The sequence below is a fragment of the Molossus molossus genome, unplaced genomic scaffold, assembly GCF_014108415.1.
Source record: "Molossus molossus isolate mMolMol1 unplaced genomic scaffold, mMolMol1.p scaffold_m16_p_16, whole genome shotgun sequence".
NCBI classification, from domain to species: Eukaryota; Metazoa; Chordata; class Mammalia; order Chiroptera; family Molossidae; genus Molossus; species Molossus molossus.
In genome coordinates, this window is record NW_023425351.1 from 59,646,000 (window position 1) to 59,673,172 (window position 27,173).

At 42.3% G+C, this 27,173-nt stretch overlaps 1 protein-coding gene across 1 annotated transcript in view; it reads left to right on the top strand.

Moving 5' to 3' along the window:
* COLEC10 (collectin subfamily member 10) overlaps positions 1-11,379 on the top strand; it is a 37,379-nt gene extending 26,000 nt beyond the window's left edge. The window contains exons 4-6 of the mRNA XM_036264315.1: positions 7,015-7,068; positions 8,781-8,876; positions 10,988-11,379. Coding sequence (XP_036120208.1) covers positions 7,015-7,068; positions 8,781-8,876; positions 10,988-11,379 — 542 coding nt within the window. The remainder of the gene's footprint in view (positions 1-7,014; positions 7,069-8,780; positions 8,877-10,987) is intronic.
* Positions 11,380-27,173: the final 15,794 nt, after the last annotated feature.

Sequence of the window (27,173 nt, forward strand, 5' to 3'; positions counted from 1 at the left end):
AATGCCACTCCTTTTTTTTTTATCCTCACCCCGAGGACACTTTTCCTTTTTTTGTTCAGATAGAGTGGAGAGGGAGAGAGAGAGACAGAGAAACATCGATGTGAAAGGGACACATCGAGGGCCGGGGACAAACTGCAACCGAGGTATGTGCCCTTAGCGGGAACCGAACCCGGGCCTCTCTGGACCGCAGGCTGACGCTCTACCACTGAGCCAAACCGGCCAGGGCTGCCACTCCTTTTTATTTCAAAAATAAAAATTTCCAGTTAGAACTCCAGAAAATTCTGAAAAACTTTTTATTAAGCATATACTCATTCATGTTTTAAAACGTCTTAGCAAAAAGAAGAAACATCTGTAAAAAATAAAATAAAAATATAAAGTTTTAGCAAACTAGAAATAGAAGGAAACAGTTACTATTTAGAGGGATATCAACATCAACAACAACAAGACTTTAAAAATAGTCAATGATGGAGTATTGAGCTTCTCTCCTGAGACTGGGACTGATGAGCACAGGCCCCATCGCTAATTCTAATCAACATTACGGAAGAAATTCTCGCCAGACTAAAATGGCAAAAACAAGAGAGAAGAATCATAACTGGAAATGAAGGAATAAAAGGACCATCATCTGCAGATGACAAGTTTGCATGCCCAGAAAATACAAAAGAATCCACAGATTAGCTGTTCATATTGTTATTTTTTTTTTTAGATAGCTTGACGTACAAAAATGAATTTTGTTTCTACACACCAGAAACAATTTTTAAATAAAATAAAAAAGATGCCATTGCCCTAGCCAGTTTGGCTCAGTGGTTAGAGCATTGGCCCATGGACCAAAGAGTTGTGGGTTTGATTCTGGTCAAGGGCATGTACCTCAGTTTCAGTTAGATCCCTAACCCTGGTCAGGGTCATGCAAGAGGCAGCCAATGGATGTATCTCTCGCACATCTCTCTCTCTCTCTCTCTCTCTCTCTCTCTCTCTCTCTCTCTCTCTCTCGCTCTCTCACACACACACACACACACACACTCCCTCCCTCCCACTCTACCTGAAAATCAATGGAAAAATATCCTCAAGTAAGAATTTTTTTTAAAAAAAGATGCCATTTATCAAAGTTATAAAATATCTAAGAATAAATTTTAAAATATGCGTAAGTCTTCTAAAACAAATGCTTCATAATGATAATGAGAGAAATTAAATATCTAGGGAAATGGAGGTAAAACTACATTCACAGATTGGAAGACTCAATATTGTTAAGACATCAGTTCTCCCTAAATGGATCCATAGATCTTGATCAACATCCCAGAAATAGTTCTCTGGAAATTTAATAAGGCAATTTCAAATTTATGTGGAAATGAAAAAAATCTTGAAAATTAAAAATAAAGCTGATAACTTAAATCACTGAATTTAAACATTTTTATAAAGCTATAACTATGGCCCTGGTTGGTTTGGCTCAGCGGTTAAAGCGTCAACCCATGAACTCAAGAAACACAGGTTTGATTCCCAGTCAAGGGCATGTACATGGTTGTGGGTTTAATCCCCGGCCTTGGTCAGGGTCATTCAGGAGGCAACCAAACAATGTGTCTCTCTCACATTGATGTCTTTCTCTCTCTCTCTCTCCTTTCCTTCTTCCTTCCCACTCTATCTAAATTTAATCAATGGAAAAATATCCTCAGGTGAGGATAATAATAATAATAATAAATAGAGCTACAACTATGAAGATGGTATTGATTTAATGCAGAGACAAATAGATCAGTGGAAAAGATTAGAGCATACAGAAACAGACTCCCGAACTTGATGTATGCAAAGATGGCATTGCTTTGCAATGGAAAATGGAAAGCTTCTCAATAAATAGTGCTAGCTCAATTGTATATTCATGAACTCAGCCAAACATATGCTGCCCATAATGTATGGGGAAAAAATTATAAAGACACAGAATTTATTTATTAATTAAAATGTTATAATGTGGTATTTGTCTATTTTTAAACTTTAGTGATTTGTTTTTATTTCTTTTTTTATAAGTATTCGTTTTTATAAACACTTTTCTATTTACAATTGATATTATTTTTTTTAATTTTATTGATTTGAGAGAGAGAGAGAGATGTTGTTCCACTTATTTAAACATTCATTGGTTGATTCTTGTATGTTCTCTGACCGGGGATTGAACCTGCAACCTTGGTGTATCAGGATGATGCACTAACCAATTAAGTTACCTGGCCAGGGCCTTTGGTATCATTTTTCTTAATGAGGGCTCCTCAAATTGTATAAGTTTCAGATAAAATCCGTCATGGATCTGCTCCTGACTATCAGCTTCATTCAACAAGTGGTTAAAGGATGGAAAGGTGGAGCCAAAAATGTTGGACATCAAGATTTCTGAGATGCAGCCATATTAGCTGAGGTGAAGATCCCCAGTATCGCCCTGGAATGGGCAGAAGTGAGGGGGGGGGGTATGTCGCTGCCATGACCACATCCAGAATTCAAGAACTTCATTCCTCAGTGAGTTAGTCAAGGTGTTGCATGACCCTAGATTTAAATACGTCGAATCTAGATGCGACTCCAACTAAGAGAGATAGGATGGATGTCTTAATCCTTTTATAGATTAAGACTAGGTAATTTAGGAGGCTGGTAGATGAGAGAGACAAGGAGAGGTCAAGAGTTTTAGAATGATTTTCTGGGTGTCAGAGTAGATGAACTTCCACAACTGTTGGAAGAGTAACTCTGGAAATGATAGAATAAACTCACCTTATCTTCTTCAGGACAGTTCCTCATTCACACTCAGATGCAGAAACACCTCACGCGTTCCCCCATCACTCCGTTCATGGTCCTGGCTTATTGGCTTGCCTGCTTTGTCCTGCAAACTGAACTTCTAGAGGAAACAAATGAATACAAGATTTATTAGGTCAATTTGCTTAAGTAAATATAAGCTGTAGGCAGGCACCCTACTTTTCAATCATTTTATCCTAATGCCTAGTATATAATAGAAGCTTTCTAAATGTTTGTTGCATTAAGGATGAATAAATGAATGGCAAATATATTGTTTCTAATAATGCAGCCCTCTTTTCTATGCTTTATTTTTCTAAGTACCACTTTCCTTTAACATCAATTTCCACCACTGACTAAGATTTCTTTCTCCTCCAGAGATGTGCCATCAAAATTTATGAGCATGTCCTGAAATTTCAAAAAAAATGGAGGTTCACTGTTCTGGCTCACCTGGATTAATTTCATTTTTAATCTGTACTTTGAAATTTATTGTCCTCATTTTGTCAATGGCCCTTCTAAATTTTTCACTGACTCAGATTAATCTCAACTTTCTGGACTGACCTTAATGTCACTTGCATGGACAGGTAGCTTTCTGGATATCAATATTTTATTTCATGAATAAGAAAGAATAATTTAGTACAGGTAAATTAGATCTCAGAGCAAAATACACGTTTTTACTTGAGGTCAATATCCTTTCACAATGAAAGCATTATGATTTTTATTTGTTTAAGTGCAGCTTCCAAATCTTCCATTTTAAGACAGTTATTACAGCCCTGGCCAGTTTGGCTCAGCGGTTAGAGTGTCGGCCTGCGGTCTGGAGAGACCCGGGTTCGGTTCCCGCTAAGGGCACATACTTCGGTTGCAGTTTGTCCCTGGCCCTGGTTGGTCGTGCGGGTGGCAGCCACTCGATGTGTCCCTTCACATCGATGTTTCTCTCTCTCTCTCCCTTCCTCTCTCTCCCTCCCACTCTATCTGTACAAAAAATGGAAAAATATCCTTGGGTGAGGATAAAAAAAAAATAAAAAATAAAAAGACAGTTATTACAAACATGTTCCCAGTCATGGACCAAAATAAGTCTATGTACATGGCTTTAACCAGAATTTGTTCGGGGGAAATAGACATTGTACATTCACATCCTCCACTAACTGGCTAAGTACGCGGTGTACTTACCTTTAGCACGACTCGGTTTAGGAGGCAGAAGCTAACATTGGTTGAGCATCTTGTGTGAGTCCAGCGCAGAGATAATCCCACGATAAAGTGACATTAGCTAATCTATCCTCTTTCATGATCTTAGATATTAGGTACCACCATTTCCTCTTTAAACATCAGAATTGGAAGCCTAAAGAAATTCAGTGGGCTGTCCACGTGTAGCTAAAAGTGACAGGGCCGAGAGCTAAGTCCTGGCTGTTCGAGCCTTTCTGGTCTTTCACTCCACCCCACCCACTGTTTTGCCTTTTCCATCTGCGAAAAAGGAAAAGAATTTATGTCGAAATAGTGGAAACTCATCACAGTGCTTATATCATCTCAGAAAAAAAAAAAAAGCAAATGATCAATTCAGGAATCTGTTTTCCATGCTATTAAGATTTAGCTAGAAGCTCTCCCTTCGGTGAAGCCTTCTCTGCTCTGATCCACCAGGCATCTCCAGATTCCTACCAGGCATCTTCTTTATTTCACTCTCTTAGTTCATGATGGTGATAGTGTCCCATCTCCGTGGTCGCTGATGTGTGCTTTGTTTTTCTTAAAATAATAATAATAACAATAATTTTTTTCAAAGCACATATTGTGCTTATGCTTCTTGTATGTTCATATTTGGGCTTAGCGCAGAACTAGGATCAATTTTCAGCCCATGTTAAATTGAAAGGGATTTATGTATAAAGAAAATACACTATTTTAAAATATTAAACCATATTCATATGATCTTTCAAGCCCATATTGTTTTCGGTGGTGCTAAAGACTGGTATTCCTTACAACGTTTGGTAATAGTTTTCAAATACTTTGGTGCCTTTCATGAAAACATTGGTTAACTCATTCGGAAGCACCGTGACCTGGGGAGTCAGAAGTGGCTGGGCTTCAGCACCGAGTGCTGCTGAATAGATGGATGTCCTTGAGCAACTTCCTTTGCCTCTCAGATCCTCAATTTCTGCAGTGGTAGAATACAGACAATAAGTGTATCTACCTCATTGGGTCTAATATGATGACATCTATAAAGTATCCAAAACAGTACTTGGCAAATGATCGACACTTAGCAAATCTGTATTTCTTTTTTTTTTTCATTAATATATTCTCCAAACCTATGCTTTTCTTTCCATTTAAATATAAAGAATGAGGAATTTGCAGGACACGACTTAGGTCCGAGTAGGTCAATCTTCCTCATCAGGGTGCTTGGCATATCCCCATGCTTTTTCCCACCTATACCTCCTACCTTGCTCCCATCTTCACCTGCTGAAGTCTTTGTAACCAAGTTCCCGCGCCATCTCCCGGGGACGGCCTTCCTGCTTCCTCCAGCTGGGCACCCTCTCTTCCAGCTCCCGCCCAGAGCGTGTTATCTCTGGGCAAGGCCTTTCTCACAACGTTAGCAGCATCCTGTTGTCATAGGTTTCACCATATCTCATTTCTTCCACGTACAAGTTCCGAGGTGCCCTCCCACATACATACACTGCATTCCGGGTTTCACAGACCTCCCCTTCTGTTTGGCGGGCTCCTCCACAGCCGGCCTCGCTGTACAGAAATGTCCATGTCGGTCGATTCAGAAAGACCCGGCAGCTCCGTGCGGCCCCAGCAGGTGTGCCTTTCTGGACGATCAATAGTCAGTATGTACAGGACTATTAATAAAAAGCACTCAGCAGAGGTGCCCAGTGCCACGGTTGCTAGTGACATGATATTGGAGCACTTGAAATACGGCTAGCCCAATCTGACATGTGCGGTGAGTGAAAAGTGCATATCAAACTCGGAAGACGTAATACCAAAAAAAGTAAAATACCCATTAATATGTTAATATTGACTTCTTATTGAAATGACAACATTTTGGATATAAGCATTAAATAAATATATATTATTAACTTCTTTTAAAAAACACTAAGCAGATAGTGGTGAAGAGAATAGCTAATGGCAGCCAGCAGTGGACACTCTGTGGGTTTTGGAAAGGTTCCCATCTTCGTCCCTTTCGGTGGCAAGGGGTGGGGTCAGGCAGAACCTCAAGGCTGACTCTGTCTCCCCTCCCATGACTCCTCGGGTCACAGACCCAACTCCCTGGCACACCAAATGCCCAAAGGGGTGAGACACAGACTCCTCCCCAGACCGGATGATCTTCATCCTGCATTTATCCCTCCTGAGTCCTTCCTCCTTCTGTTTCCAGACCACCTTTGAAGCACAAACCCTATTTTACTTCTATCAGGTTCTTCTCTTTTTATTCTCAAGAATTTCAGCTAAACATTTCCTCCTGAAAATCAAAGGCGCTTGCTTTCAGTGACTGCATCTGATGTGGCCTTAAGAGCTTATTTTGAAGTTAAAAAAAAAAATCAACAATCTTTTCTCGCTGTTTCATTTATTCATTCTGATTCTCTGAGAATTACTTTGTAGATGTCTCTGACTAAATAAGAAAATGGTCACACACAAAGAAAAGCAGAAGGGAAAATTATCAAGGTTGACATTTTCATATATTTGACTACTTTATAGATATTTGCATATATCACCTCTCTTCAGAAAATGTATGAACTCTTTCAAGTCAGAAGTTTAAATTTATCTCTCTCTAGCCTTTCAAAATACCAAGCATTTTGTCCCACACAGAGTAAGTAAAGAGTAAATATTCGTTGAAGTTGAAGAAGCACAATACATGTTTTTGAAACCTAAGGGCAAAGCCGCATGGAAGAACCTTGGTGCATGTAAGTAGAGATGCAAGGTGTCAATCAGTGGATCCAGGTACCCGAAACAATGATACTTTAAAAATGAAGAACATGCAGAGAATTGCGTTAGCTCAGAAGGCACACTGTAAACATGTGTGGAAGATAGGTGACAAAATGTAAATGTTTCCTACACATCCCACTGGACTTCTCATTCAATCTAAATCAATTGTGACTTGTCGGATTAGCGGTATCTGAGCAGCCAACTCCAAATCAAATTATTCATAGAAAACCAAGGAATGCTGGTGGGAGATATTGCAAATTAATTTTAAAACGGTTTCCTCTGATTTCAGCCGCACGAGGTCTTGTCAGTCTGAAATGATGCATTCATGTAATTGTTCTTTTCTTGGCTATTGTTTCTACTCAGGAGACAAAGGGGAAAAGGGCTTGCCTGGGATTCTTGGAGGAAAAGGCAAAGCAGGTAATGATTGCGAACCTTTCTCCTAAGTGTCCGGTATTATTCCAACGTATTTATCTCAAAACTAGAGTAATTGTTTTATGCAGGAAAAGACAAGAATCTTTTCGGCGTACCAAACTTTATTTTACTCCGGGTAGAGGAAAAGAAAGAAGGGAACTTTCCTCTCTCTTTGCGGGTGACTTTCCAAGCCCTGGGAGGGGGTGATGGCACATTCCACCCGTCATGCTTGCTGTGAGGAAGCATGCCCAGCATCGGGGAGCAGGAGGAAATCACAGTGCCTCAGCAGGACGGGACACATGCCGCGCATTCCACCAGCATCTCAACCACGTAGGGCCAGCAGTTTGCCAGAAGCAAACTGACCTAATCCAGAAAGACCCCGTGGGTACGGGACATGCCTTCAATGGCCATGGACATTCTCCCCAAGTAGGAGAGTATTATTCCCAGTGCTATATGGGGGGAAAGAAGTACATTTGGGGGGCCGGGGGAGGGGGGTTTCACTTGTTTCTGTCTGCAAAGGTAAAGACTAATTCTAAGAACTGTTTAAAATTCCTTATATTTAACTGAGAATATGGAGAAATCAAGCCACAACTTTCCCTCCTTTTGGCTAATAAATTTCTTTTTATTTTTCAATCACCTAAGAAAAAAGCAGACGAAAATGTTTACATGAAGCAGCCACCAAACAGAAAAGAACAGGATCGTTTGAATGTCACATCATTTTCCTTCCAATTCCTTCTCTGTCAGAGTATCAGTAGGTGATTGAAAATGTCAACGAGCATAGGGGAATGAATGGCAGAAATTAAAATTGTAATTAACCCACACATGTGACAACTGGTTCTTGAAATGATAAGTTGGAGCTGTTCACAGGAGTTAAACTTAGTCCTCAAAACATTCAAGCTACACTCCCAGTGGGTCATCATCATTACATTTGATTTCATCAGGAAAGGTTTCTCCTCCCTTGGAGAGTTGTGTGAGCGGGTGAGCATTGCAGTAATGGGAGAGAAGGCTGGCCAGGAATGCGTTTTAAGAAAGCGGCAAAGATTTTATTCTGCAACTGGAGAGTCATGTCCTGCATTCAACAGAAATGCCAAGCGGTCCACAGCAGGTGTGCCGTGGCTGGTCATATTCCCTCTTCTTTTTAAAAACATGGATTCGAACTGTGTTTTAACTTACTCGAAATATTTCAAAAGGTATATTCTGAATTCCTAAAGGCAGTGTAATTTGGCATTCACATACACCTATAATGAACCCACAGAAAGAGAAACTAAAAGAGCAATCCCATTTACCATTGAGGCAAAAAAACTAAGACACCTAGGAATAAACTTAACCAAAAAAGCAAAGGACCTATTTGCAAAAAACTACAGGACATTGTAAAAAGAAATAGAGGAAGATATAAAAAAGTGGAACCACATACCTTGTTCATGGATTGAAAGAATAACATTGTTAAAATGTCCGTATTACCCAAAGCAATCTATAGATTCAATGCAATCCCCGTCAAAATACCAATGACCTAGTTCACAGAACTAGAACAAATACTGCAAAAGTGCATATGGAACCAAAAAAGGAAACCTTCTTTTTAATAAGAGTTTAAACGTATAGCTGCTCACAGAGAAACACAGTGACTAGGAAAAGATAGTACATCTTAGGGAGAGTGTCATGGCTCCTTTCAACGGCTCAGCACGTTTCCAGGCGAATTCACAGTTTTTGTCGTTTCAAAGGCACTGTCTGCGATTGTGGGAGATACCGAAAAGTCGTTGGACAGCTGGACATCAGTGTGGCCCGCCTCAAGGCATCTATGAAGTTCGTCAAGAATGGTGAGTATATTCTCTTTGGATTTGTGCTATTTATTGAGTCTCTTTTAACATTACAATTCCAGTATTTCCAGCAGCAAATACCTTGGGTTGGGCAAAGTACTACTGAGATAGTATCACCAGCTTAGAGGTCTCTCAACATACCAATTATTCACTCCAACTCCAGGGCGCTTCAAGCCACTACGTACATATCTGTGCATATTGCATTGACCATTGGGGGGGGGGGAGTTACTGTCTGGAGGAGGGAACGGTGAAAAAGTCAAAGCTTGGCCATGCTGTAAGAATAAAAAGGGGCGCCTGGCCTGTGTGGCTCGGGAGTTGAGTATCGACCCATGTACCAAGGGGTTGCCAGTTCGATTCCCTATCAAGGCACATGCCCAGGTTGTGGGCAAAATCCCCAGTGGGGGGCTGTGCTGGAGGCAACCAATCGATGTTCTCTCTCATCGATGTTTCTATCTCCCTCTCCCTCTCCCTTCCTCTCTAAAATCAACAGAGGAAAAAAAATTTTTTTTCTCTGTACCGCAGGCCGACGCTCCAACCGCTGAGCCAAACCGGCCAGGGCGGAAAAAAAAAAATTTTTAAGAGTAAAAAAGGACAGCAAAACTCAAACAGAGCTATCATCTAAAAAAAATAGAAGTAATAATAAAAACAAGAGTTGTTTTCTTGAGTCCTTGGAATAGTGCTAGTTACGTTGCAAGTGCTGGGGATCAGTGATTTAGGTGAAGCTTAGAGAGACGACCTTGCCCATAGTGGCAGAGCTAATGAACTGGGGAGCAGGGGTTTGAATACAGGCTTCACCAATGCTCTACCCTCAGTCCAAATCAACAGGGACGTTGTGTGTTTCTTTAAATTTGCAACTTTTCGAGTGGTCATTGTTTTGTTATCCCTTGTTCGCTGTTAACAGTTAAGCCCTTAAGTGGGGCTTATGCGTTCTCTTCTGGGACAGTAAGAATGAGGAAACTCTTATTAGTCCTGTAATTGGTCTCGTTCTGTTGGACTTCCACTTACTGCCATCCAGCTGTGTTTGTTGTACATTGTTGGAAGCACGCAGATGCCACCTTGTGTTCATCCTCATCTTATAAGACTAGAGGCCCAGGGAATGCTCGATACTAAGTAACAGCCTTAGTTATAGTTCTGCTTATAACCTGCACACAGGATGCTATCTCTGATGTGACTTGGACGCTGATGAATAAACCGGACCCCAGAGGTTCAACATACAGCAGTAGTTGTTAACATTGGCGTGATCGCCGATTTCTTTGTGAATTTTAATTTAGATACCCTAAAACTTATATGTAGATGCCCCTGAAGCCCAAAACATATATATCACACAGTGAGCTCAAAATAATCCTAAGCCACGATTCTGTTTTAAATCTCGCTCAGTCTATTTCATGTACCTGGAGTGAAGTAGAGACCATCTCAATAGATGTACATGTTCACAGCCCAGGAATCTGGCCCAAGGTGGACACTGAATTATTCCCACCAGTTCAGTAAGCTTCTATCATCCTTTTCAAGGCTACAGAGTGGCAAAGGCATGGTCCTTGTTCTCAAGATGTTCACAGTTTAGTAGAAGAGACGCAGCCAGTTGGACTGGGATGGGTTGAGTACTAGAAAGTTGAAGCAGAGAGAACAAGAGTCCCCAGAGTCGGTTCAGGAAAGGCGTCTAGGGATAAAGCACTTCCACTGAGGTCTAAAGGGTGAGCAGAAGTGTTCTGGGTACAGAAGCAGGGAGAAGAATTCCCAGGCATAAAAGCATGGAAATGGAAGAGAGAAACACATGCTCATGGGACTGGAAATTTGGCAAAAAGCACGAACTAGGATGGGAAGAATCATCTGAGATGAGCTGGGTGGCAGTTCGTATAACAAGTCAGTATCAAAATAGCTCTCAGCAGTTCTGTGGGAAGTTAAAAAAGAATGACCGGGAGGACCAGGGTAGGAGTTCTTCCTCCATTTGATAACTAAAAAGGTAGAGAAAATATTAAACCAGTGCCAACCTCATCATAGGGCCTTGCAAAATAATTGTAGAATCTTGAAGAAATTAATTTGTATCCAAAAATATTCTATACTTGCCTTTTCTCTTTGTGAGATACATAATTACACTCTTCCTCTCTGCAAAGTCATAGCAGGGATTAGGGAAACGGACGAGAAATTCTACTACATTGTGCAGGAGGAGAAGAGCTACAGGGAATCCCTGACCCACTGCCGGATCCGGGGTGGCATGCTAGCCATGCCCAAGGACGAAGCTGCCAACACACTCATCGCGGACTATGTCGCCAAGAGTGGCTTCTTCCGGGTCTTCATTGGGGTGAATGACCTTGAGAGGGAGGGGCAGTATGTGTTCACGGACAACACCCCACTGCAGAACTACAGCAACTGGAAGGAGGGGGAGCCCAGTGACCCCTATGGTCACGAGGACTGTGTAGAAATGCTGAGCTCAGGCAGATGGAATGACACGGAATGCCATCTTACCATGTATTTTGTCTGTGAGTTTGTCAAGAAGAAAAAGTAGCCTGGCCGGTGTGGCTTAGTGGTTGAGCATCGACTCATGCACCAAGAGGTCGCTGGTTCGATTCCCCATCAGGGCACATGCCCAGATTGTGGGCCTGATCCCCAGTGGGGGGCATGCAGGAGGCAGCCAGTCAATGTTCTCTCTCATCGATATTTCTATCTCTCTCTCTCCCTTCCTCTCTCTCTAAAATCAATAAAGAAAAAAAAAAAGTAACTTCCCTCATGCCCCACGTTGGTTATTCCCTGTGACTACTATTGCTGTTTTATTTATCCATCCTTTTCTTCCTGGTCACACTAAATTTTTTCCTGACTCAGGACAGTGGGAAATGCTAAACAGTTGGAATCTCCATCACCATGTTCTTCAGTGACAATTTTAAAATTTTCCTACATGGTATAGTGTTGAGCCAACAGCTCACCAAGTTACATGGTTATCAAGAGAGTTTGAAGAGTCAGTTGTGCAGGAAGTGGTCATTTATGACTCAGATGAAATGTTCCCTTGGCATTTGCTGTGCCCCCCCCACCCCGGCCCTGGAGCCCTGCACTGCTCTCTCCCCAGCCCAGTGAAGAAGTGGGACAGCTGGTTGGTGAGCACTGGGATAATCTGCCCCTGCCCAAAGTTAGACATATGGGAAGGTCTTCCGTTTTCCAGAAATTCCATGATATTATCTGTGTTTGAATCCTAGATCCCTAGTTCTTTGGTCAGTATAGCCATACCCACACGTGCAAGGTCCTCTTGTTTGCACAGACATAGGGACACTTCAATCCCAACCTCTGAATGAGGGACTTGTAGCCAGTGACCTGATCCAGACCATATGGGGCCACACAGACTCCTCTTGTGCTTTGGATCCAGAGTCTTCACTGAAGAACGTCGATGAGGCTGTAACTCTGGCCACCCTCCTGTAGACCCTGAGATCATCAACTCTCTGGTTTCAGGAATAGAGAGCCTTAGAAATTAAAAAGAATAAAAAAGAAAGGGTTTGTCCCCAAACAATGTGATTTATAACCCTCCTGTTAAATGTCTCCCTGCTATCAACATGGCTGCATTTTTCTTTGTCTTTGGTTGACTCGTATCAGCGTTCCTCCCTTAGGCATGGGGAATGATGAATGGGTTTGTGAAGCCTTCCCAAAGCTGTGGAAGCTTCCAGGTGCTGCCAGCACCAAGTCTCCAAGTCCCCTCCTCCCTGCCTCTGATGCATCACTCACGGTGACATTCGGTGGCAGGCCCTTTACTTCCCACAACGGTATGTTGTCACAACACCACCACAGAGATGCCTTTCCAGTCCTCTGACATCACAGGAATGTGTCAGGCGTGGAGTTTGGAACATGCCTAGGACTCACATTTACTGAGCTGGTGAAATTCTACTTTGAACTACAGATCAAACCTCTAAGCAGCTTTCATTTGGAATCTAAAAATAAACCCTTCCACACAACTCTAGATGATCCCCCTTCGAACTGCTGCTCCGCATATAGAGCTTGTGACATGTGATCAGAGTGTTTAAAATGCTGGCAAAATGGTTAATGAACTTAGAGAAACAGATCAACAACATATGTTCACCTTAAACCATCTGTTCATGATTTCACCCATGACTAACTGGTTATGAGATAGGATTTAATTAGGTTATTTCTGGGGTTTAACGAGGGTCACAAACCCAAGTACTACAGGGGCCATGCAGATGACATAAATAAATGAGGTGGAACGGGTGGGGATCCTAGCACACTGCAGGCAGCTTGCCCGTCTAAAGGAACCAGCTACTCCTCAGTGGCTGCTGTTTTTGCCATGGACGACCCAGTGTCACTACGTGTTCTGATATGTCAAGAACAATCGGGGAGCTGGAACGTTAGAAGATATCTTTATATTTTTCAAAGTTGGCATCTAATCAATTTTTAACCCGAATTTTAAGCTATACAAAACAGTCTGCCAGCCAAAATCATGACCTTTCCATTTCTCACCTCTTGGGAAGAGTTCTAAAGGTTCGAACGATATCGAATGTCATTAGGATACAGTGACATCAAAGTCAAGCTCTCCCATTAATACCTCGTTCAGTTCAGCTCCATCACAGGACTTTCTTCAGCGTTTGCCTCTCATCAAGTTAATTAACTGGTTACTTTTTCAGACTTTTGAGACTGTGGCATATGATATTTTGAAGGCAGGGCAGTTTAATAAAAATTGCAAAGAGAACACCGTATCAGAGCCAGTATCTTTGGGGAGAATGCCAGCCAAGAGCATGCGGCACCAGGATCGAGGAGCACTTGGAGGGGAAGAAGAGAGCAGAGAGGGAATGGACAGTAAGCCTTGCCTAAGACCTCGGCTGGGATTTATATTTTGATTTGTTCTAAGACCCTAAGAATGGATATTTTCATGTGTACTAGAAGTGCTATTCCTACTTCGATTATGATCATTATAATAATAATGACACTTTAATCCACGGTGCGTCTTTTCTGCCAACACTTCCAAAGATGACAGAGCTTCAAAGGATTTATCCTTCCACCTGTCCTGGGAGAAATTTTGAAGGTACCACAGACTTAATTAGATTTGTTATTATGAACCTTGCTTTGCGCTTCACAAGATAAACGCCTTTCCCTATCATATTGCACGTGATTTTGATAAACTTTGTGAAGTACGAAGGGCAGACATTGTCACCCATTTTCCCGACGAGTAAACTGAGGCCCCGGGAAGCTGTGCAATTGACCAAAATTAAGTCATTTGAGAGAAAGCAGGACCCCAGCCTGCAGCTCGGAACAGCCAAGTCTGTTCTCTGCTGCCTCTGTTCACTGCTCTTATATCAACTAGAAGAGCATCCACATCCCCTCGGGGCAGAGGCTCAAACAATGTGCCTTGATTACTTTCCACAGTTAAAGATTAGGGTCCGTGACCAGAGATTCTGGGGATTCGGAAACTTGCCTTACAAACACGGGGTTCACTGGTTTACTTCTTCATTCACAAATGTCTGACCATGGCATCATTATTGGGGAGGTGACTTAGTACAACTTTGCAGACAACTACAGATATAGGAAAAGCAAAGTAGACATATAAAAATCAAAATTTGTCCCAAATAAAAATGAGCCTGTAATTATTTGTCCCATAAAAGAATTCACTAAAGTATTCCCTTAAATAACTGGCATTTAAAATTGATTTTATTCTCAAAAGTTGAATTTATACTCAACCTTTCAGAAACATATCTAGTCACTTCCCAAGGATGACATAAAGTTTCCAGGGGAAGAAAATTTAAAAAATTTTTTCACAATCTCACAACACTGCCTTATCAAAGAGGCATATTCTATAACCACACAAGAGGGAAAAGCTTATGCCCAAAGTCCTAGCTCAAACACCGTGGAAAGATATAACAGTTGAGACAGATATAACCATCATTGATTATACTTTGGACGACTCACCCATAAAAATGGCCAGAATTGTTTTTTAGCGTATTTTTTAATTCCTACTTAGATCTGCATTACCCAAATATGAGTTGCTTTGATGGTTAATAAATTAATTTTCACCTCTCTAGATTTCATTTCTTGAAACAATAAAATGTCTGTGGAATAGGAAAGGTTAGCTAAATAGCAGCACCCACTGCATTGACCACAGATGGAGACAGCATGCAGAGAACCAAGGCTGGATTCCACACGGGGAGGCACAGGTTTGAGTGCATCACTTTGAAATTCAAAGTCTAGGTCTGGTGTCCTGACTGCCTTGGATCTCAGTGCCAGCTGTGCCACTTGCTGCCCTGCAGGGAAATACTTCCCACACTCTAAACCTTGTTTGCTTAATCTGCACAGATCCTCTTCACCGAGTTGTGGCAATTAAAGGTGTAAACATTTAAGGAGGCCAGAAACGTTATACAGGTATAATAAAGAAGCCATTGCTACTGCTACATGTTGAAAAGCCATATTTTAATATATATAAAAAGCCCTGGCCGGTTTGGCTCAGCGGTTAGAGCGTTGGCCTGCAGTCCAGAGAGATCCGAGTTCGGTTCCTGCTGGGGCCACGTGCCTCGGTTGCAGTTTGTCCCTGGCCCTGGTTGGGTCGTGCGAGTGACCACTTGATGTGTCCCTTTCATGTTGATGTTTCTCTCTCTCTCTTCCTCCCACTCTATCTGAACAAAAAATGGAAAGATGTCCTCGGGTGAGGATAAAAAAAAAAAAAAAAGATATATAAAAAAATTACCTAAGTAAAAAATGTGTATATATGTATACAGTGTGTGTGTGTGTGTGTGTGTGTGTGTGTGTGTGTGTGTAAAGGTAAATTTTTATCCTCTTTTCAAGATAAAATATTCATATTCTGGACAGTAAATAAATGGCCAAGCATTGTGCTGCTGCTGTGAATTAGATCTGGGCTCATACCAGGGTAGGATTGATTCTCAAGCCATCTATACTTTTTTAAAAGATTCCTCTGAATCTATATTTATCACATAAAAAGTAACTATTTATAAATTCAAAAATAAAACCATTGACTTGTAGCACTTTGAGATCACAAGACCTTCATGGTCTAGCGAAGTCCCTTAAAATTGAAGGGGGAAAAGAAGTCATGTCACTTTGAACGGTGACGAAAGAAAAGGAAGAATTTGCCACAGATGTTGTACTCATGAATCTTTTCATAAATATTGGATGTTCTTTTACTGCACCCCTAACAAAGGGTCATGCAGTCTATATTTGAATGTTTTGGGTAATTTCTAAGCTCATTAGAAAGTTTTTCCTTAGAGTTGAGTTTCTCTCCAATTTCTACCCATTGTCCTGCCTCTTGTTATTGATAATGCTGAGAGGTCTGGCCCGCAGAGAAGCTGGGGCAGGCTACTAGTAACAGTAAAGTCGGGTAGGGAATGCTGTCCTCACTATGGGACTGGTTCCCTAGGTGGCTGTCCGGTTTGATATATTCTGCTAAAATAAACCTAGATGGTATGGCCCACATCCATTGAATTCAAATTTTAAAATGATAAAGACATGAGAGGCATAGATGTCAAGTATGAATAGTAATCAAAGTCATGGGGGGCATCTAAATCATAAATCATCTATTTATTAGGAGGGGTACATGGCAGATGGGGTTCAAGCCCCAAGGAAGAGGCTGTTAAGAAGTTGGTAAGGCCCCACTAGAGGGCTCAGGGCAGGTGTCCGTGGGAGAATGAAGTCAAAATTAGGGTTCAAGTGCATGAAGCCTACTGGGTGAACAACTGGCTTAGGTGGACAGTAGAGTTCATTACCTCATTGATGCATCAGGTGTATTTATACACCATTTAATATGTGTTAAGAGACAGCATGATAAGGGATGGAGACACAATGGACAAGGTTTCTAGACTTGTGGGCAGAACTCCCCTCAGGTTCAATGAACATCACGCCTACCTGAGACCCAAGATTTAACCTATCACCAGCAATGGAGTCTATGAACTATTCTACATCTGCACCTCCTTCCTCTTCAACATAGCTGCTCTTCAAAGATACACTGAAATAAGTTGGACAAGGGAATTTTTTGTAAGAGTACCACGTCACCCTGTCTTAAAGAACGGCACTGCTACATTTCAAGTGCATATAGACATGCATTTTCACTGACTCTTGGTGTGAACAAAAAGTTCTCATATCACTGTGTATGCTCACCACACCACTTCCTCACTGGAGAGAATACCTTCTTGTGCTTGTTCATGAGTGAGCTTTGACACCTGCCAAATGTTCCCTTGCCTTATGTTTTCCTGGTGACCTATACGTGATATTCAGTGAAACCCAGATTTGCCATAGATGGCCATTTTTTATAATAAAATATGGACAGGTAGGAGGAAGAGAGGAGAAGTGCTTCAGACATTCGATAATCTATTTAAATGTGAGGGTAGCAACCCTGTATTAATCTCCCCGTTGGTGTCTACAACTGGGAGAGGATGCAGATTAATGTGGGTCCATACAATTTTAAAACTATGTCAACCTTTGACATGTGCATTTTCAGTTTAGAGCACTTAATCAGACTAATTGATCAATAGTTAAGCCTTACTGCATGTAAACCTGGTTGATGGGCCTTTGGGAGAGGGATGGAGAAAAGGACGGGCTACAGTCCACCCCTTGCTATACTGGTAGACGAGTAGTCCCAGGGAGGAGTTTCCATAAGCTCTGCTGTGATGTGGAAAAAACCCAGGCACTTTCCAAGTCTTGAAAAAATAAAGCAAGGGGAGACATAATTGCAAATCCCATTCGATTTAAACCCAAAAGTCTAGGTGAATATTTTTACAAAGATATAGAGTTGACACAATACAGAATTATAGGAGACTCTTCCCTAAGAGATCACAATTTCACATGGGTAGTTCCTAAATCCACTTGGAGAAGGTTGTTCTGGAAAAAGCTTATGAGGAAGAGCAGATACGTTTTGGAAGTGAGTGCTTTTGGGAAATGTTTATGTCTTAAAATGTTTTTTCCCCAAATCCTCTGTTTTATATAATCTTATCTTTTATTTTGCTGACCTTGATACTTATTCAGGGACACAACCTCCAGGATGGATGAAGGATTTTTGTATTGACACTTACAAGCCCAAAGTTCCACAGAACAGGGACTTTGTTTTTGCCCTGAAGGACTTTAGGACTTAAAGAATAGGATCAACAAACAGGAAGCTATTTTCAATTTTGATCTCTATATTTGAGAAAGAAGAGAGAAATCAATTGATATATCCAAAAACACATTTTGAGATATCAAAAACAGTTTTTTTTAGATACTTGCAAATATTTCTTCTGTGTTTCCTAATACGAGACACCCTTGCATAGAGAGACCTTATAAAAAGCTACCACCGGGGTAAATATATGTTTGTGTCTCCACCTTCGAAAGTGCAAAGGAAAAACTACCTAAACTCTTTTTTCCTTATTGATGATAAGGGGACAAGATAGGACACTATACTACTGCTTCTCTTTCCAAAAGGTGTGTTATAAGTTTACCTCCTTCTTACATGTCCAATAATTCAGTAGCTCTATATGCATTAATGTTCTGTCCTCACTGGTTCATGCTTCTGTGAATTATCAAGATAATGTTTGCAGGGTGAAATTCTACAAGAGCAAAGGATGTGTTCCTCTGATCACCACAATTAAGCCCCCAGTTCCTCCTGAACAGAAATTATATGATACCTCGGTCCTGGAGTGCAAACTCCTTGTACTAGAAATCTTTACTGTCAAATGGTTAGCAATCACTCCCAAATAATGCACATGCTTGAGATTCTGCAACACTCTTGCATTAACATAATCTGTATGGCCTTTTGTGTCCTGGAAATTTCTAGCCATAATTGAAAAATATTCTCACCCTTTGCAGAAGTATATTTACCATATAGCTATTGGGATTATAGGTCCTTAGTTCCTCTACTCTTAATATGGCTCCTTCCATTCACACCAAGTGATAAAGTGTAAAAGGCAGTTTCATGTTATTTTGTGAAAAGTTCTGGATGTAAACCCACCCTCATTGGGGCTTATGTGCTCAGGGCCCATAAGGAGTCCTTGGTTAAGCCTTAGTGAGTCTCCTTCCCATCAAATTGAATAGAGTCCACCTCAACCAGAAAACTGACACCCTGACTGGTGTCCCAGCTCCCGGAAATATTTATTCTGGAAGAAACCCATCAGGTATGTTGTCCAGCTTCGGTCTTAAACAGTTCTCATCATACTCCTACTGGAAGGCCTCAGCTGCACCTGCTTCTCCTGGTAAATGATAATGTGGGAAATACTGGGTGGCAGGAAGCAGGAAGAGCTGGGCCACCCACTGCACCTTAGAAGTTTCCAAGGATGCACTCTTTGAAACTTTGTCACACTTGATTATTTTCTGCATCCCAGGTCTTCCAGAAGCTTACTTCAGAAATGTCATGGTTAATCAACTATGTTTTTCTTAAAGATGCCTGGTGGGCATTGGGGTTTCTGCCCGTGCCCCCATCATCTGTGTAATTTATCAGCAATCCCATGCACTGCCCCTTTGATTTTGATGCTTTCCGGGGATACGTGGGCCTCTGCTTTCTGTCTCTGCTCTCACTTCCAGAATGAGCCCTGAAAAGTAGCAAGATCAGCAAAACAAAGATAAGATCATATAAAGGAGGCATTTGAGGAAAAATATTTAGAGTCCTTGCTCTCTGCTAAATGTGCTCTCTCCAACGATTATAGGACAATAAAGAGGAGTTAGTCTCTAATCCACCTCCCTTTGAATCCACGAGCACAAATCCCTCTTTTTCTTTCGTTAGTGGAATGTGCCCATAAGAGTCCGATTCCTCAGAGGACAGGAACCAGGCTTAGCATTGGCCCACTCTGACATGAGGGGAATGTTGTATCGTCCTTGTTTCTTTCCCCCCACAGAGACTATTAGATCATTCTTACCATCCGGCTCATGATAGTAAACATTTTAGATTAGATCGGAGAAATCAGGGATGAATTCAAGGGCTGAAGAAAGAAAACTCATTAATGGTTTATTAACAACCACGAGCGATATCTACCAAATGCTGCATCTGAGCAAGTTTCCTTTCTGTTTCTCACCAAGATCCACTCCAAAGGTGGTAGTACCCAGCACCCCACACGAGGTGAGTAACACACGCCGGAGACGTCCTGAGCAGTGATGTTTCCTTATATTCCAAAGGCCTTGTCAGAAACTCTCAGGCTGTGATATGAGACGTGAATTCTGCAACTCAGCAAGCCCTGTTACAGATGCCTAGACACCAGGTTCCAGGACTCGGAATTCTTCTGTGCTGGCAACTTTTCGATTTCACGTTACTTGAGTCTGTGTCATACGACATAGACACTTCCAGTGGGTGTTTTCTAGAGAATTTTTATGGGCAGTCCTAGCAGTCATGGGCGTGGCGACAGCATTTGAAGATACAGAAGTGGGTGAGGTTGTTTAGGGTGCAAATGTTGAGTGTGGACAGCAGCTATGCCAGATCTGAGATCTGAGCTAATCTGATCTGTGAAGGTTGAGAGGAAGGAAGGGGTGGGTTTCTTAAGGCACAGTGATGGAGTGGTGAGAGAAGTAGTAACGGAATCAGACAGGTTTCAAGAAGAAGGGAGCGGTCACCTTTATTAAATGTCTCTGGGAGTTTAATTAGAAGCAACAATGAAAAAATACCTATTAAATTTGTCAACCTGAAGTCATAAAGAAACTTAGCAAAACCAATTCTCAGGCCCTGGCCGGTTTGGCTCAGTGATTATAGTGTCGGCCTGTGGATCAGAGTCCCGGGTTCAATTCTTGCCAAGGGCACGTACATCGGTTGCGGTTCATCCCCAGCCCTGGTTGGGGTCATGCAGGTGACAACCAATTGATGTGGATCTCACATCACTCTCTGTCTGAAAGATAAAAGTAAAAATATCCTCAGGTGAGGATTCAGAAACAAACAAACAAAAACCCACAAATTTCAGTAGTACCAAGAAAGGCAAAAGACAAAATAGAATTGGGTTGATGGAAAAATATGCTACCAAAGAAGTAGAGATGGTATTTATAGACAATATGTTCAGGAAGCTTGCCCATCAAGGAGAGTTAAAACAATAAGATGAAGAATAGAGATTGGATATTGTCGATCAAAATAAGAGTAATTAGTAATAACTGACATAACTTGAGTGCTATGCCAGCATTTTATATGTGGGTTTAAGTTAATCCACAGATCAATCCTACGTGGCAGGTATTGTTGTTATCTCCATGTTACCTGTGAGTACACCGAGGCACAGAGGTTACGGAACATCCCCAAAGTCAGCCCGTGGGGTTTGGACAGGCGGTCCAGTCCAGCGCCTGCTTTAGTAGCCACTGCTCTGTTCGGCGGCACCATAGGATCGGAAGGTCCAGAGCTGCTGCCATGGTTTTGCTCCTTGTGTTCTACGTGACTCCTCCAAACCCAGCTTCCTGAGCTTATTAGCTGCGTGTACCACATACATATTGATGGATGGTGGAAAAGATGAAAAACCGTCCGAAAACATTACTGTTTCACAACACCTCCAGCAGTCATGAATACGTTTGAAATTTAGTAACATTTCATCCATTTCTCGAAAGGAACAAATAGATATTTCAAGAATTCTGAAGACTACCCTTTTTTTCTGTCTCTCAGAAGTCAAGGAAAAATACAGCTTCACATAAAGGAAATGGTTCCGGTAGAGACAGACAGAGTGTTCGGGGGGCCCTGTGTGAAAACACAGTCGACATGATGAAGTGTTTTAACAGAACCTTGAGAAGCAACTGCTCTGACTGAGAGAAGGGAAAATGACATAATTGGGGTCCCCTGGGCTGGAGTGAAGTGACCCTGGGGTGGAGTGTGACAGGAAGAGGGAGAGCCCAGGGTCCTCCTCGTAGAGGACATTGTGACTGCTGGACAGAAGCCTGGCCGGCAGGTCCCATGTGTCAAATCCCTTGGGGTTCTGAAAGCATTCAGGTCCCTCTGTGGCAGAAGGAGTGTTCTAGGCTGGATAACCTACTCCCCAGCAATTTTAAAATGACTCCCGGCTTCCTCTCTCATTTCTGTGATATATGTAACAGGATATGCATTCTTCACTTAAGTTAAGAATAAAATATCACTTGTTCCATGATGACAATCATTTTCTAACCTTTGCAGTCATACAGTCACAGATCTCTTGCCTCCAATACTAACTCTTACTTTTATAGTCCCACACCATAAAGCCACAAATTCATACTGGGAAACCTAGATATTTGGTGAATAATTACGCGTTCTTTGTACTGTGGCTTCTGCCTACATTTTCAGCCCCTCCATGCGGCCCCTGCCAGGGACACCCTCCACATCTAACAGGTACTAGAAGTGTCCACACCAGCTCCATCCCTCTGACCTGTGGGTGTTGCCTCGGTGCGTGGCTCCACGTTGTCTGCTTAGCAGCCTTTCCCGCGTCCAGGGAAACAGCTCACACAGCCCAGCTTCCCAAAGGCCCTCCGAGGTTTCTCCCACGGCCCTCTCTCAGCTCAGCTGTGCACGTTCCTGCCATGGCATGTCCTGCTGAGGACGAGGATCACACCTTATTCATCTTTGGAGCACGACGGCCAGGGCACTGCGTCCTTCCCTTCCCTTCCCTCTTTCCTTCCTTCCTTCTTTCTATCATCTTTCTAGAAATAGATACAGCTTTGTATGGAGACATAGTATTTTGAATTATGTTCATTTGAATTGAATTGAAGAGCTGAATGGGAAGAGAGAGGGAAATAGAAAAGGGTAGCCCTGCCGGTGTGGCTCAGTGGTTGAGCGTCGACCCATGCACCAAGAGGTCGCCAGTTCCATTCCCGGTCAGGGCACATGCCCAGGTTGTGGACCCGATCCCCAGTGGGGGGCATGCGGGAGGTGGCCAATCAATGTTCTCTCTCATCGATGTCTATATCTCTCTCTCCCTCTCCTTTTCTCTCTCTAAAATCAATAAAGAGGAAAAAGAATTTAAGGGTAAAGGGCATAGTGGGTCATCACACCCTTTGTTCTGCCCAGGAGACATCATCACTCAAAACATTTATCTTTAGATGTCCCAAGCCTGAATTTTGTTCTTCTATCCAATGGCCAAAGACTAGTGCAATTTTAGCTATAAATATCAGGAGGTGGCAATACCCATCTTGTTAAATCGTAAGATGCCTCCCACACCCCTTCTTTCCTTCTGTTCCCTCTCATCTCCCAGTTTCTCAGTTTACTGAGACTCACAAGTGATTCCTGTTCCTGCCAAGTGATTCATCCCAGGGCAGCTGAAGACGTCAAAGCTGCAAAACTAAATATATTGGCAGTTTCATATCTTATCTCAAAAATGCATCTAAATGTCACAATCTAATCTGCAATGTAATGTGCTTATTCTAATATGAAACAATGTGTCTACCAGGCATTTGAGTAAGACTAGGAGTAAGGCAGGCGATATTTCTCCTTTACACTCTGCCTACTGGGGACCCTGCTCTGAATACCTCAGCCCAGTCAGCAGGGCTGTGCTTACTGAAACCAACATGGTAAGACCATGGGGATAAGACCGCCGGCTAGAAATCAGTCCTATTGCACCAATATCATGAGCATATTCACAGAAACTTCCGTTCCCCTGAGTGGACAATTACTAGACACTTTCTGAAGGAAAGTCGACTTTCTGAAACCACAGTTTCCAAGAAGCAACTACCATGAGGTGTTTTAAACCGTTGCGACATCCATAGCAATCTTATTGTTTACTTTTTGTTTTTCATCAAGTCGACCTTTGTGAGGTGGAAAGGGCTTTTTCATCATTTAAAGTAACATACTGCTGTTAAATGGATGCATTCATTACACCTGGCGGTTTGACAAGGCCACCGGCCATTGTCACTGTTCTCCTTGGCCAGGTCTGATGTCGTGGTAGACACCGTGGCTTCTTTGGGGACTGACCCCTTGAAGCCTGACTCGTTCCCTCCAAAGTTGGGGGGCCCTGAGGAGTGTGTTAGGTTCTCATACAGCCAAAGAATTGTTTTTAGACCAGGGCTGTGGTTTCTTTAGCAGCGCAATCCCTCCGAAAAGCAGTAGGCTTCTGACCTCGCTTCTGGCCGCGGGTGCCAGCAACCACACAGAAGGTTCTTTATTCGAAGAATTCTCCAACTTGTCGTATCCCTCCGCTTCTGACTCCATGCCTGCCCCGCCGTCTCTTACGTCACCGGCCTTTTCTTGAAGGCTTTCTGGAGCCAGAGGAGGGACGCTTGGCTTCTTCATCTGATCGCAGTTCCAGATGACTTGTTCAACTGAAGATTTTATCAGACCTTAAAAAAAAAAATGCCTCATCTATAATTATTTCCCTTTTTTTTTTTTAGCATCGCAAGACCCCAATTTCTAGACTGTCTCTACTTTCTATCAGTTCTACTTATACACTGACCAGTTCTTTTCTGATTTTTTTGGTAATAACCTTGCTAAAGGCAGCCAATAATAACCAATAGACACTGGTGCTTCATCCTGTCCATACATTTCCCCTAAAACTGCAAGTTACTGGAGGCAACACTTTTTCCAGCTGCTCTTCCAAAATAGAAAATGGATAACTGGTTCCTAGACACCCCAGCCTCTGACACTGACCATCTTGTTGCCTAACGGTGAAACCGATGCCATATATTATAGCTTTATTTTAAAAGCAGTTTGATGGAAAATACCAATTTCTTTATTAGTCAGGATAGACCAAAGTATGTATAAGTAAATGTATCCTCACATCAAAGTGCTTCAATGCAGTAAGTTTATTTCTTATTCATATGATGGTTGAAATGGGTTGGGCAGCCTCTCTGCCTCAGAGTGGTCCCATGGGGAACCCCTGTGTTTCTAGGTTGCCACAGAAGACAGAGAGAGGGCTGGAACCCTGCACAGGATGCTTTCATTTCATTTTATTTTATTTTATTTATTTTTTTCCTTCACTGCTTTTAGAGATAGAGGAAGTAAGAGGGAGAGAGAGAAACATCGATGAGAAGAATATTGATTGGCCACCTCCTGCTTGCCCCCGCCTGGGGATCAGGCCCACAACCTGGGCATGTCCTGACCGGGAATCTAACCAGCAACCTCTTGGTGCATGGGTCAATGCTCAACCACTGAGAAATACCGGCTGGACAGCACAGGATGCTTTTAAAAGTCAAGATTGGAAGGAGGGTTACTTCACTGTTGCTTACATTGCTCACCAGAACTCAGTTGTCGGGCCCTATCTAGTTGCAGAGCAGCTGAGGAAATGCAGCCTTTCTCTGTGATCTGGAAAAGGAAAAGTTGTGGTGAACACATACCATTGTCTGCCACAGGCTCTACCAGCTAGCAGGTAAGTGTACAGGTTCTGATGTCACCATGTATTGGCCATGGGACATTAGGCAAGTTACTTAACCTCTGTATGCTTCAGTTTTCTTCTCTCTAAAATGGGGACAATGAAAGGAAACTACATCAGAGGGTAATAGGTCTCTATATGTTAGACCTAATTAAAACAAGTCTGGTGTGCAGTAAATGCAACATAAGCTTATGTAAGTGTCACATAGCACATTTTAAGTATCAGTAGGATAATCAGGATAATCAGCGGATGTGTTGTTTCAGAGTTAGTCTAATTGACTAGGACATCAGATGGTTCTTAAACCCTAACCTACATGGCTCTAAGACCAAAATAATACTTACCTTCTGATCCCATTTCGTGACCTTTTGTTCGCTGACTTTCAGTCTGCATGATTGATTTGAGAGTGTGTGCTAAGCCAATGGGATGAGACGCTCAGAAACGTGTTCCAGATGGAGCAGGTCTGGTTCTCACTCAAGAAATGTTCTTCCCAAAGGCTGTTGAGGACTCGCTGATCTGATTGATGACTGCCAAAGTCACCAGGAAGTGAGTCTCTCCGGGAAAAACATTGTCTTCCATTCATAAAATAATCAATTCACTTGCCAAAACATAATAAGCATTAAGTATGTGCCAGGCACTTCATTAAACAAAAAAAGCTATAAATAACTGATTCTCCCTGGGGCAGTGTGCCTCTCTAGTAGAATGTATGATTATCCAAATTTTGATAAAGAAAAAAAATTGGAATTTCAAAAAGTACCATAGGTGCTTGGCTTCCTCCACATAGCACAGAAGATGAGGGAGTTGAGATTTGCATCCAGGGCTCACATGCCCGCACCCATGCCCTTTATTTCTCAGGCATGTTAGTCGCGTGCTGGCAGGAGGCAGCTGATACGCGGGAAATGCATAAGGCAGGCTCCGAAAAGGGACTATGAGCAAAAATGTGGGCGAAGTAGGGGGAAGCACAGGCAGAATGTAAGCAGGGCTGACGCAGCCAAGCACCCTTAATACCTGGGGTGTGGGAGCCAGAGGGACATGCCTGTCAGAGAAAGAACTTTGGTCAAGAGGTGTAGACTGTCCAAGGTGATCCCACAGGGAAGGAACTGGGACAATAAATGCCCAACACTTCCTCCCCGTGATCTGCCAGGGATCTCACTGGCTGAAACCAGCAGCAGCTGGGGAGCGAGAGTCCACTGAGGAATGTCTTCATAGCTCAGCTCCCCAAGAGCAGAGGAAGGGGAGAAAGGAGACAGCGGAGTAAATCTGACGGGGGCGCCAGCAGACATCCAAGGGGGAACACGGAGGAGAACACACCTGAGGTCTCCATCTCAACCACTTTAAAAATGGCATGCCTACCTAATTACGCAACATTTTAAAAAATTATATTAGTCAAGATTTTACAATGGATTTAACTTCATTTTTACAATAAACTCTCTTTTACTATATTACCTCAGTTTGTTAATGTTTCATTATTTTATTGCAGTAATCAATGAGCTGGCAGAACAGGTTTGGGAACGAACATATTAGACGCTCCGTAAGCATTCTTATCAACGGGTGGTTGGGAAGCGTGCAGGTATACCAGGTGGCCACTCTCTGCAAGACTTCAGTGGCTGGCGGAAAGGTCACTCTGATTTACCAAGTGATGAGGTACATCAGTGAACCAGCAAATCAGATTTAAAGGGCAGAGAACAGCTTCTAGCGAAGTTCTATGATGACCATCTGGCCATTTCACTTTGTACCTTAGATGGAGAAACATCTTTCTGACTAACATTATTTGAAGTCATGGTTCTTAATCTCTTCTTCTTTATAGTAGTATCAACCATCTTCAGGTACTTATGGAAGCTGTCATTGGTGGTTAACATCTGTACGATCCTCGTGTCTGAAAATTTCACGGGTCAGCATCTCCACTAGGTGTTTGGTCCATTTTAACAGACCAGTTTTGCAGGTGACATAAATGATTAATGAATCCAGTGTGGTGAACCAGCAGCCTGTTTGGTGTTTCTGACCTAGGTGCTTTAAAACTCATTACTGGTACCTATTGAAGCTTTGCTAATGGCTTTAAAATAGATTTCACTACTGTTAAAATGATTCTGCTCTTATGTGCTCTTGATTTTTCATGTTC